General features: G+C 25.3%; 1 protein-coding gene across 1 annotated transcript in view; it reads left to right on the top strand.

Annotated features, from left to right (window-relative positions):
- LOC142326995 (sodium- and chloride-dependent transporter XTRP3) overlaps positions 1-7,958 on the top strand; it is a 40,554-nt gene extending 32,596 nt beyond the window's left edge. The window contains exons 8-12 of the mRNA XM_075369739.1: positions 1,575-1,777; positions 3,460-3,661; positions 5,033-5,192; positions 7,081-7,344; positions 7,760-7,958. Coding sequence (XP_075225854.1) covers positions 1,575-1,777; positions 3,460-3,661; positions 5,033-5,192; positions 7,081-7,344; positions 7,760-7,958 — 1,028 coding nt within the window. The remainder of the gene's footprint in view (positions 1-1,574; positions 1,778-3,459; positions 3,662-5,032; positions 5,193-7,080; positions 7,345-7,759) is intronic.
- Positions 7,959-12,975: the final 5,017 nt, after the last annotated feature.

Raw genomic sequence — 12,975 nt, 5'->3', positions numbered from 1 at the left:
ATCTTCTTTTGTTTAATATTAACATTTAAATTTCTATTAATTGAAAAAATGCTCAAAATTATTTTTATTTATATTAAATTAATAAAATTATATTGCTTTTCAACCTTTTATCTGATTGATTTCAACATAAATTCTGGGAGTTTGTTGTAAGGATATACAAAATATACTAAGTCAATTTTGAGCACGTAATTAATTATGGTTTTAAAACTGTTTTGTGATATAAATATCAAATTGAATCAATTTAAAATATTTTTTCAAAAATAAAGCATTTCTTAAAATATTTTTGGGACTTAAAGTTAAAGATTTTCATTAAAATATTGAATTTATAAAAACCCTTCAAAATTTCAAACAAGATTTTTTACAAATTATGAAATTATTGACTTAACACTTTTCACATCCAACACATATATTATATTTATTAATCTTAAGAACAATACAACTTAAAGTAGAATAATATATATGTATATACTATAAATATAACGATATATCATTTCTATACAAATTTATCACAAAAGTATTATATACATTTATAATTTATCTAAGCCGAATTGGCACAATCTGGTCTAGACAATGGTTGCGTAGCTAACGCGGGGCTATAATATGCTACTCATGTAATATGGTATAGTGTATAGTGTATATACAGTATAATAAATTTTACGGTATACATACAGCATATTTTTTTAAATTTTATAATAATTTCTTAATTTAACTAATTTTTTATACTAATTTATGTTGTTTTTTTTAGTATTTTTTAGACTAATATTTATTCCAATCAATTAACAATTTCACATAATAATTTTTTTAGTTATTTTCAGTATTATATTTATATAAAAAAAATAATAAATTCATAACCAAATAAAACAGTACCCAAATATTTAGCTAACTAATTCGGCTTGGACAAGCTGTACATGGATAAATGAAAAATGTTATAAAGGGAGAATGTAATTTATTTAGAATTTAAAGTCTAATGATACATATCTTAATGAAGAACTTAAGTACGTTGTTTTATTCTCTTACTGAGGCATCATAGTAATAGATTATACTATAATTATTGTAATACATAACACCATGGATTCCTTATACACAAAGTTAGTAGTTGTATTATACATTTGTGTGTAAATTAAATAAATAATGAATAGAATGAATTCGGTCATTCTTATTGCATATTTGAATCTCCTATATAACTTAAATTAACTCATTATTAGGAGGTATGAAATAAACAAATTGTATGTGTGATATTACTTGTAATGTTGTGCAAGATAGAATACAGTATATCCCCTTTCATCACAAAACTGTTTGTTTTTTTCATATCTACTTCTGATGAGGAATCAAGTTTGTGTAGACCCTTTACTTTTTGCAAAATTCACTGCCTCTCAGATCACACAGTTTTATTTTAATGCTTTGTTTGGTTTAGCTTTAGGAATACAAAATGCACACATCTACATAATAATCTCACTGATGATTCATTACTAAGCTGATTACGACTAATAAAATATTTTATTTCACACATTAACCCAATCAATAGTGATTATTTAATATTTCATAATACTTCTACTAAATTAATCTTTTTACAGGTTTCAAAGCCACATTAAATTATGAAAAATGTCTAGAAGAGCGTAATGCTACAATGAATGCATGGTTAGAAGGTCGTACAACAGTTCTTACAACTGCGTCTAATGGTATTACTCCTGCTAGTAATGTTATAACTATGGAAACTTCATTGAGTTCTTCAATGCCTCCATTACCAGAATGTGATCTAGAAAAGGAACTGGACAATGTACGTTAATAGATTATAAAATTGTACTAACATAGATTTTGTGATATGTAATTAGTTAGTAGTATAGTACTATCAATCAATAGTACTATAGTACTATACATCAACTAGTATATATATGTACAAGTAGTTTTGTGTATGTATATATAATGTAACATAACCAGTAAGTTATTCTATTATTGGTTATTACCCAACAGGAATTTAAAGCCAACTGAAGAAATATGAAACAGAATCTTCAAATAAACCTATATGCAGGATTATCACTTTATCAAGTATCTTTAAAGTTATTCATCAAATTAAAAAACAAACTTGAACCCCCTCCAGTTTTACCAAGGTTTAGCAGAATTTAAGCATAAACAATCTACGTCTCAATTACTGTTACTGACTACACATACCAAATATAAGATTTTTAAGTTAAAAAGTTTGGTAAAATGTTTTTTCCATGTCATGCATTCATTCATCAAAATACATATTCAAAAATTTTATTTGGTGAGCTAATGAGATTTCAGATTGATTAAACAATAATTTTGATGTATTATTCATTGAAATGTGTAGATATTTTTCATTATGTTTTTACTTTATGTTCATTGATTTATTAGAATTAGTATATAAAACTTACTTTCCCTACTAGTAGCAGCAATCTATGCAGTGAATTGTTTCCACCCAGAAGGGGTATTAAATGCTTTACACAATTTGTCTCAGTCTTTATAAGGCTATGCTGTACTTTTTATGTACAGCATAGCCTTATAAAGCCTTATCATAGCCTTACATAGCCTTATCCTGCAGTACAAGAGGTGTTAGAACTGCTTTCTTCAAGAGTAATGATACATTCACTCCTTGCTATGAACAGAAAGAAGATGCTGCTCATAAAGCTGAGATCTGCTGCACTCAATATACAAGTATATAGTATATTCATACTAGTATACCGTAATTCACTTGGCTCAGTGAAGAAAGTAACAGGAAATCACTTCACTTCTCATTTTCCTAGTAAATTTGAAATGGGATGCTTGTTATTCTGGAGAATGATTATGCCAGTTTGGAAGTGACCCTAATGCCTCATATAGCCCACAACCTTAAGGGTTATTTCTTCAAATATACAATCGTAAAAATATATTAAAATGTTTAGGCTAATTCATTGGTCTATTTATAAATATTTTAAAATATTTTGTTAAGTACTTGGATAAGATCTGTCTGTAATTGTTTAACTTTTTATTTTATTATTTTTTACAGTATATTCACATTACAAATACATGCATGTGTGTACACATTCAAATACATGTTTATCATTAAACCAGTATAGATTTGTATCATCAACAGCATGCAACACAACCTTTTTACCCTAAATGAAATATATTAATTTATTTTGCTTTTAATCTAGCATAAAAATTTATTCATATGAAAAAAATACTAAGAACAAGTTACTGTAAATAAGAAAAAGAGTTTACTTATCTATAAGTAGGTAAATAACACTTTTTTTTCTTGATAATATCGCCACATAAGCTTGAAGCTTGTGCGTGGGATATGAAAGTGGAATTTCGTAGCGTATGAAAAATGCCATGCCTGACCAGGATTCGAAACCGGGACATCTGGAGGAAAGGCCAAGACGCTACCACTCTATCACGGAGATCAACATGTTTTTCATGAATAATGGTAAAATAATTCTTTATTTTTTGTTCTGTTTATAGTCAGCAGCTGGTACTGGACTTGCCTTTATTATTTTTACTGAAGCAATCAATCAATTTCCTGGAGCACAGTTTTGGTCCGTCCTTTTTTTTCTCATGCTTTTCACACTCGGTATTGATTCACAGTTTGGCACATTAGAAGGTGTTGTTACTTCAATTGTTGATATGAAATTATTCCCAAATTTACGGAAAGAAATACTAACAGGTATAATATTTTCTTATTCATATTTTTAACTCTCTATATGTAAAAGTTTAACTTTTATAAGCCATAAAAATTGTGTATTTCACTTATAATCAAGCTACATTTAGCTATTATCTGTATAAATGACTATAAAGTACCATTAGATGTATCAATAAATTACATACTTTATAAAATTACACTTAATAACTGGGATAGATTGTAAAAATAATTATATAACAAAAAAAATCAGAAAATGTATAAATTTTTTAATAATAAATTTAAAGTAACAGCCAATGTATAAGTAAATACATATACACTATTACACTTTACTTTTTTTTGTAATTAATTTATATTCTGCAACACTGCTTATATACCAATCTGGATAAAAATCTTTATTTATTTATGATGATCCTGTATCATACACTCATTATTGGCAATTTATTCTGTAAGTGAATTATTGTATATTTATTTAATATAAATACAATAATTATCTAGTCAACTTATTAATGGTGAGCAGATCATTCATTTAATATCCAAGATCGACTGTATTCAATTATTTGTTTGTAAAGAAATATGATCCTGGATAATAATGATAGCACTGGATAAAAAATCAATAAAAAAAGTATTAAGAAAGTATTTTAGAATCTAAGCAACACAGGAAAATCTTCCTTTTTACAATCTAATGTTTGTAAAACACCTACTATAACATCTCAGAAAATGATCTTGGAAAATAAAAGAATATTAATGCTGTATATTACAAATGATTGGTTTAAACCAAGAATGAGATTATACAATGATAGATTCAGATTCCTTTTGGATGAAAAATTTTTATTTGGATTCATTTTATAGAAAGGTATGTATCTCAACTACAGGTTCAATCCTTTTATTGATCATTAGATAGGAAGTCTAGGAGACATAAAGTCCAAGGATAAGCCCACAGGTACAGGCAATTCCCTACTTAAACAAGAATAACAAATGATGATAAGTGCAAATTTCAAAGTGTACAATATATCCAGTAAAACTATTCAACTCCTAAAACTTGAAAAGATTACCTTTGAGGTCAGATAAACTTGCAAATTTTCATTTTTCATAATTTCATTGTCAGTGTTCAGGAGGCTCTAATTTTGAGAATACCATGATGACTCATGCTCCAAACTCCCAGATTATTGTATTCAATATTGAGAATAAGGTGAGTTTAAAAATTGATCTTAAATTTAATTACAAATCTAAAACTATCTAACTTAGTTATAACTGGGGAAGGAAAGGGGGGAGTTAATCAAACATCAATTTTTCTATAGATTTCAACAAACAACTGTTCTATTTCTTGTAACATAATCATTTTCTGTTTGGTGTCTAAAAAATTTTTAAAGAATGGTTTTAATTTTTTGTTTACAGGTGTTTTGTGCCTCATATGTTGTATTATCTCCATGAGTTTTGCACATGGTGCAGGAAATTATGTGTTCGTATTATTTGACAACTTTAGTGGAAATTTTCCTCTACTAATAATTGCACTTTTTGAATGTATTGCAGTTGCATATGTCTATGGCCTTAAAAGGTATTAAAATTATTTTTAACTTTTTCAATTAAAAATGATCTGTAATGTAATAATATTCTAATTTTATAATCTTCTCTTCTCTTACATTCTGAATCTTCTCTTTACATTCCATATGTAATTTCTATTTTAGATTTACTGTAGTTGTTTTTTATTGTATTTCATGTTGCAAAGCATTTCTATGGAGTAGTTTATTCTGTTATTCACGCTATTTTTCTGCATCACTTTATATTTTCTTTCTATATTGTTTTTTCTTCTTTATATTTGTAATTTAGGAATATTGTATAAAATTTATTTTCATGAACATTATTGAAATCAAGTAGTATTATTTTAAATAACTTCATATAAATTTTGTGTAACTACAGTTATTAATTTAATTTTGTATTAAGGTAAAATTTTTGTAATTTTTAAAAAATTCATAATTTGCTTATTGAATTCAATTTAATATTTGTAAATAAGAATAATATTAAAATTAAATTGTTCAAAAGAAACTAGTCTTCTTGTGAATAACCAGTTGAATAAATAATAATTTAAATTGCTTCTGGATCACTTGAAGGATAAACACTAAGTGAACTTCTTGCAACTTAGTATTTTTGCAACACCTGAAACAACTCAAGGAGTAACATTTTTAAAATAAAAGGATGTGAAGTAAGGATATAATACCAACGATTAAATACACATTAAATAAACTAGTTCCAATTGATCACTGAAGTAAGCTATGCAGGGTCCAGTTTCCATTGGGCTTGATAATGTGTACATTTAACGACTTTGGTAATCGCTTCTAAAAATTATACATCCTTTGCGAAAAGAAGCAAGTTAAAATTAAATTAAAACAAGATTGAGTCATATTAGTTGTAAGATATAACTTATTGTAACAAAATCTGATAAATGTTTGTATGAAATATTAATCTCAGAAGTTAAAAAAATGTTTGATTTATTAAGTGGTCTGTTTTTAAGAAAATAAATTAGAAATATGTGAGATGTTTGTTTATCAGTTTAAGAAATCATATCATTTATAATTTATAAAAAACTGATATGAATTATACACAAATAAAATCAAGAATTTTTAAATTTGTTTACTTTTGAGTACATCCCGTTTTTTGAAATTGCATCACAAATGAAATTAAAAAGGCCTTTCCAGAATGCTTTATAAATAAAGTTTTTTTAAAACAATATTATAAATGCAACCTAAGATCACAACTTTTTTCTACTTTTCTATATAGTGTCCAGCCAAAATGAGGTAACTGTTCACTAGCTTCTTACATCAACTGTTGTAAAATTATTTTACAACAGTAGTCATGCACTTTACAATATAATTTTGGTCATTGTTTAATTATATGTATTTTTTTTAAACAGGGCAATAGTCTTTACATAAATATGTATAGTGGGATATTCATGTTAATACTGTAGAAGTAATGAAACAATAGTTGTAATTCTTACAACATATTTCTCCAGAATTCATTCACATATAATAAATCATACATTGTCTATTGATTTTATTTACAAAGTAGAATATTTAAAAAATTTAAAGACTGATAAAATAGATCTCATATTAGAAAGAAATAGTTCATAACTGGAAGTAAAATAGCCAAAAGAATATCCATATTAAATATCAGAATTTTAAGCTGCATAACAAGAATTATTATAAAAATCATTTATAAACATTTATATAGCATGACAATAAGTTCAAAAGAGATTTATTTTTACAATGTTTATTACTTCAAAGATAAATATTATTTTCATTGTATACCTTGTTTATCATTTTTTATTTTCTTCTGTCAATAAGATATAATATTATTGATTAAAAACCTTAACTTTAAATCAGCTTGCCTTGTTATAATTGTATTATGTTCACAACAAGGAAACCAAAACTTATGTCTTCTTTTTATAGATTTGCAGATGATATAGAAATGATGACTGGTAATAGGCCAGGTCTTTATTGGTTAATCTGTTGGAAATATCTATCACCATTGGCTATGATGTTGATACTTGTCGCTAGCGTATTTGAAATACTTGTAGACGGAAGTGGTTATCCAGCTTGGGTAGCTAGTAAAGGTGAAACAGAAACAAAAGAATGGCCAGTTTGGGCTCTTTTTCTTATTGCCTTCCTTGTTCTTGCAGCAGTTCTATGGATACCAATAGTTGCTATTTGCAGGTATAAAAATTATGTTTTAAAAAAATGTGTGTGTGTGTGTGTGTGTGTGTGTGTGTGCGTGTGCGCATGCGCACTCATATAGTTTATATACTATTATATAAGAAGTACTTCTGATATTAGCAGATCTAATTAGCAACTTCTCTTTATTAAAGGATTATAAACTCATAATTTAAATAATCAAAAACACTTTTAATTAAGGATTATAGAGTACAGCTGTTAAATCGTCAGTAGGTATTAAGTTCTATAGGCCATTATGACTAAACCAATTAAAGATTTTAAATTTTAAATTTCAGGGAAATTTTACAGAGGTCTATACTTAAATTTACAAAATAATCATCAGTTTTTATGTTCTATCAATTTTTTCTGTTTGCATTAAATTTATTGCATTCAGTTATTTGTCGTTTTATGTTTACAGGGCATTTGGTATAGTTATAATTGAAGATAATGAGAAAGCATGGTTTCCAGCACAAGATCTGAAAGAATTTCATGGTATAGTTGAACATGAAGTAACAGTAGCTGAAACGCTTCTTTTTTGTATAAGAGCAGATGGTTCAGAAGGTCTCTGTTGTCCCACTCGTGGAAATGAAGATGACGATGATGATGATCTAACCTAGTTGGCTTTATGAATAAAATCAAATTACCACATTCCCTTCAAGTTGTATGAAGTCTTTCTCCACAATCAGTATTAATTATAGTAAAAATTTAACATTGTAAATAATAATAATACATTTACTAACTTAGGTTTTATTATTAATATTGAATATAAAGTCAGGGAAGTATTCAGTTTAGTTGCCATGCTATAATTTATTTTAATTTGTAAGTTGGATATATTCCTTACATTAATTTATTTTAAAAAAGATTGATGTAATAAAAAAGCAGAATTGGCAGAGAAGAGTCATAAACAGCACATTAAATGTAAGAAGATGTAACAACATTTTGAAATAGAATAATCACCTACTTCTCAGTAAAAATTAGTTCTGGTTTCTAATAAAGCAGTACATTTCAGATTTAAGATAAATATAAAATATACAGAAGTAAATTAAAAAATATTTAGGACAGCTTGTTTACAAAATTTTATGGTTCTGCAATGATAATGATAATAAATTTGATTTGATATTAGTAAATATATGTTTTTTTTAATATTAAAAATATGCACAAGGTTCAATATTGAAGCATGAAACTTCTTATTTCATAGAAAACTGCAAGCTTCTTTACTTACTTTGTTGAATATACACTTTCCAATTTTAATAATTTTCCACCATATAGATTAAATTTATGTGAAGATATAATGAATTGTCATACTTTAACAGACATGATAATGGTAACATATGTAATTGAAAAACTTGTCTATGATTTCATGACTAAATAATAAAACATTTTATTTCATATCAAAATGTGGATAAATTACTATTTATTGCTTTCCTTATTATTATATTTCAATGTGAGCTCTTGCTGTCTCATAAACACATAAATGGTACTATATTTCCATCTAGACATGATTGATTATATCAGGTATTATAAAATTACTACACCAGTTACAGTTCTCTCTCTCCCAAGTAATGTAGATCTCAAATCCTTTCTGCAAAGATTCTGCATTTAATGTAGACCTATAAAAAGCTAGATTTTCTGTTGGCCAGGAAACAGGATAACCAGGACTCCACCTTCAATGAATTGTCATTCAATGCATTTATTGTTAGATAGAGAGAGGTGGTTCTATCCTGATCAGCAAGAAACTCTAATTTTTTAACTTTTATACTTTTTATCTAGGGTACATTAAAAATACCATCTAAATCATAAAAATCAGTTATTTACATTTGAGAGAAAGAGAGAGAAAATCATTACTGTTATAGCAACTATAACACTTGTTCACACTTTATTGGGGATAAATATAATTTTGATGAGCACCAAGTAATGAGTGCTCACTTGAAATACTGCGAGGAATAGATATAATTTCTATGCATGTTGATAGATAATTAAATGTGTTAATTTTAATTGAACGTTTGATTATTCAATCATGAAATCATGGATTAAAATCCGTGAAATTAGCAATTTCATGTACATTAATTTAATAATTATGATATTATGAAATATTATCATAATAATTAAAAAGTAATCATTTAATGCTACAAAATGTTCATTTTATAGAAACATGGCCAAACTTCAAAATTTTGTGTGAAATTAATTATTTAAAAAATTTAATATTGTATTACAAATAAATTAACTTTGAATGTTGATTTTTAACTCTACTACATTCAGTGCAAAAGTTACCCTATACTGTAAACAAATTGCTGTGGTATAAGTTAAACTTAACTTACATCACTTAACTTACTATTTACAAATTGAGAAATTCATCAATAATAAAAGTTTGAGTTTTTTTTTTAATAAATAAATTTTAAAAAGTAAGTCTTAATTTTAAAAGCATTTTAAGTATAAATATTAAAAGATTAATCCTACGCTTTTACACTATTACAAATAAAGACAGATGGTTCAAATGCTGAAAGCAGTTCAGATATCAAACATACAAAAAATTAAGTGTTTTGATATCAGGAGATTGTTTGGTAATTTTATTATTAATGTTTATAATGAATATTTTAAAGAAATTTTAAAACGTGTAGAAACTTGCTTCCAGAAGTATTTGATGTATGATACATCAATGTGAATAATGTGCTGTTTACTGGACACTCTATATTCAGTAAAGTTTATAGATATTACTGACTTGAAGTCTAGCCATGTGGCTGATTCCATCCAAAGTTTAACTTCTTACATATTTTTTACTTCTAAAATATGTTTTATCTGTAGAGAACAAGTCCTCTCAACAAATTTGTAAAACACGTTTCACAATTATTAAAAATACAAATTTATTTTATTTATAGTTTGCTTGCATATAATTTAACAGTTAACAATACATTTATGATTGTTTTCCTTAATATATTTTTCATAATTAAACCAGCATGAATAGATTAAGAAACTGTTATGTTATATAATTAATATTATTTATAAAATATCTTTGAGTTTTAATAAAATCTAATATTTGTAAAATAATTTTTAAAATGATATTTAGAACAATAGTTACATATAGCTCTTAATAATTGTTGTTAGGCTGAAAAGTAAACAAAATGGCAGTGTTCATTTTTAGTCTGGGAAAAGATTTAAAAGTGAAATGTCAATAATTTGATTAAAATTTAAAAAGTTTAGATATAATATTGTAATAAAATTGATAATTTGATAGGCCTAAATTGCAACCATCCATATATTTTGTTTATTGTGATATTTATTTTGATATTAATAAAATTTCTTTAATTATTTAATACAATTTTTGTAACTGAATAATGTAAAACAGATATATATATGAAATTAATTTCTGTTTATAAAATAAAATTTGCATCTGTCCAGTTTTAACTAAAAAAAAATTATATATATTTATTAATAGCTTATTATTTACTAATTTAAAATATTGTGATTGTTAGTAGCAATGTTACTTTAGAATGACATCTAAATGATTTTTGTATATTTATTCATTTGAGAGTTGTTATTATAAAAATATTTTTTTTTTTGAAAAGAATTTATTTTTTTATAAGTCTTATCAAATTTTTAAATTAGTTTCTCTACATCAATCATTATTGTTATGCTTGTGAAAAGAATTTTTTTAAATTTTAAGCAGAAAGAGAAGCACAAAAAAAATTTATCTAAATGAAATGTAAAAATAAAGATTATAGAAATGTAAAAAAAAGATTCATCACAGTAATGAAAACTGCATGATTCATATAAAGCTAAGTTAAATACACATTTTTTTTTATAAAGTACACATATACACAAAAATAATGCCTAGGTAACTTTGTTCAAATATTTTTTTTTTCAATAAAATATTTTTTTTTTTAAATTACTCAAATTATGATTATTATTATTATTATTATGGTTTTTTTTATTACTTTTTATAAGGCCCTAATGATTATCAATTTGAAAAAAGTTAAAATAACTGTAGTACTAAATTTAAAAAGGCCTTATATAATATACACATATAAAAAAGGCCTTACACATATACACAAAAATAATGCCTAGGTAACTTTGTTCAAATATTTTTTTTTTCAATAAAATATTTTTTTTTTTAAATTACTCAAATTATGATTATTATTATTATTATTATGGTTTTTTTTATTACTTTTTATAAGGCCCTAATGATTATCAATTTGAAAAAAGTTAAAATAACTGTAGTACTAAATTTAAAAAGGCCTTATATAATTATAATCTTACACCAAATTTATAGACAATAAATATTGTGCATTCTCTAATCATATTAACGCTATATTATAACAAGTTTAATAAAAATTTTTATTTTATATTTATTTGTTAAAATATTTAAAATTTTATTAGTATCATAAATGTGCTAAACAACGAATTTATAGTTATTTTAGTATATTTTACATGTTGTTTTAATGCTTATAGATATATGGTAAATAATTTTTGCCAATATATCTAACAATAATTATTATCAGACTGATTGTGGAGATGAACTTGCATACAGTACTGCTGCAGTATAATTTATTGTATTTTATAATTGTTCCATGAATAGTATGTAAATTATGTAGTGTATGAAAATAAAGGATTTTTATGTTGTTACTCTTGAGACTGTATTACGGATAGGTTATACAATTTTATATTTTTGTTTTACCTAATTATTTCAGTCTGGATGTGTGAAGTTAATGCTAAAGAGTATACTATATTCTTCACTATGAAGAATTTTTATTTTAAATTAAAAAATAATAAACAATAATTTCATGAATTTAAAACTGATGGAAGTGTCTGAAAGTGTCCAAAACATTTCAGCAGCAGTAAAAAATCTTGTACAACAAATTTAGTTTGTTTCATGATAAATAACCTTTTCTTATGCACAATTCAGTATTGAATGATATAGACAATACTACCTACATATATATATTTTTTTTAATGAATTACTAGTATGGATTGTCAGATAATTAAAAATTATATTTAAAATTATTAAGGACTGAACAACTCTCAACATACTGTTGAAAATACTGTGTCAGCAAATGAAATATAGTTGATTTAGAGTGGTAGTAGCAAATTCTGTACTGATTACAAGCTGGAATATCATCCTAGAAACTAGAAAAATCATAGGAATCAAAGAATGACACACAAATTTATGTGTAGCTGTGAATCTTGCACTAGTGACTAGAAAGACTTTGGTCTACCCTATAATGTTTTTTTGCAAAAGAACAGACTTAAAGATTAATTGACTGAGTGATTGTATCAATGGGTTACTAATTCTTGCTATCAGGATTATTTCAATTCTTATTTAAAAAAGATTACATTTTTTAATTTAATTAGGAATTATTATAAGAACTTGTTCTCAAATCATGTTTTCTCTGGTAGTAATCATTCATCAGTTCCATTACTGAGTATGATAAAAGGTGACAAGTTTCAGTTCGTAATTAATACACTCCCCAATTGCATTTTCAAATTTAAACTAGAACAATAATATAATATAATCCAGTAATCTGGTAATATTATCAGTGCTAATTCATAGCCTCTAATTACCTCTAAACAGACTAACTGGAACTTGCCGAAAGATGGATACCAAGGAAAATTCTAGAGTCCAGAAAAATTAACAATGGT

The sequence above is a fragment of the Lycorma delicatula genome, chromosome 6, assembly GCF_047948215.1.
Source record: "Lycorma delicatula isolate Av1 chromosome 6, ASM4794821v1, whole genome shotgun sequence".
Lineage (NCBI taxonomy): Eukaryota > Metazoa > Arthropoda > Insecta > Hemiptera > Fulgoridae > Lycorma > Lycorma delicatula.
Note: the sequence above shows the minus strand (reverse complement) of the source record. Positions and strands in the feature narration are given on the sequence as shown.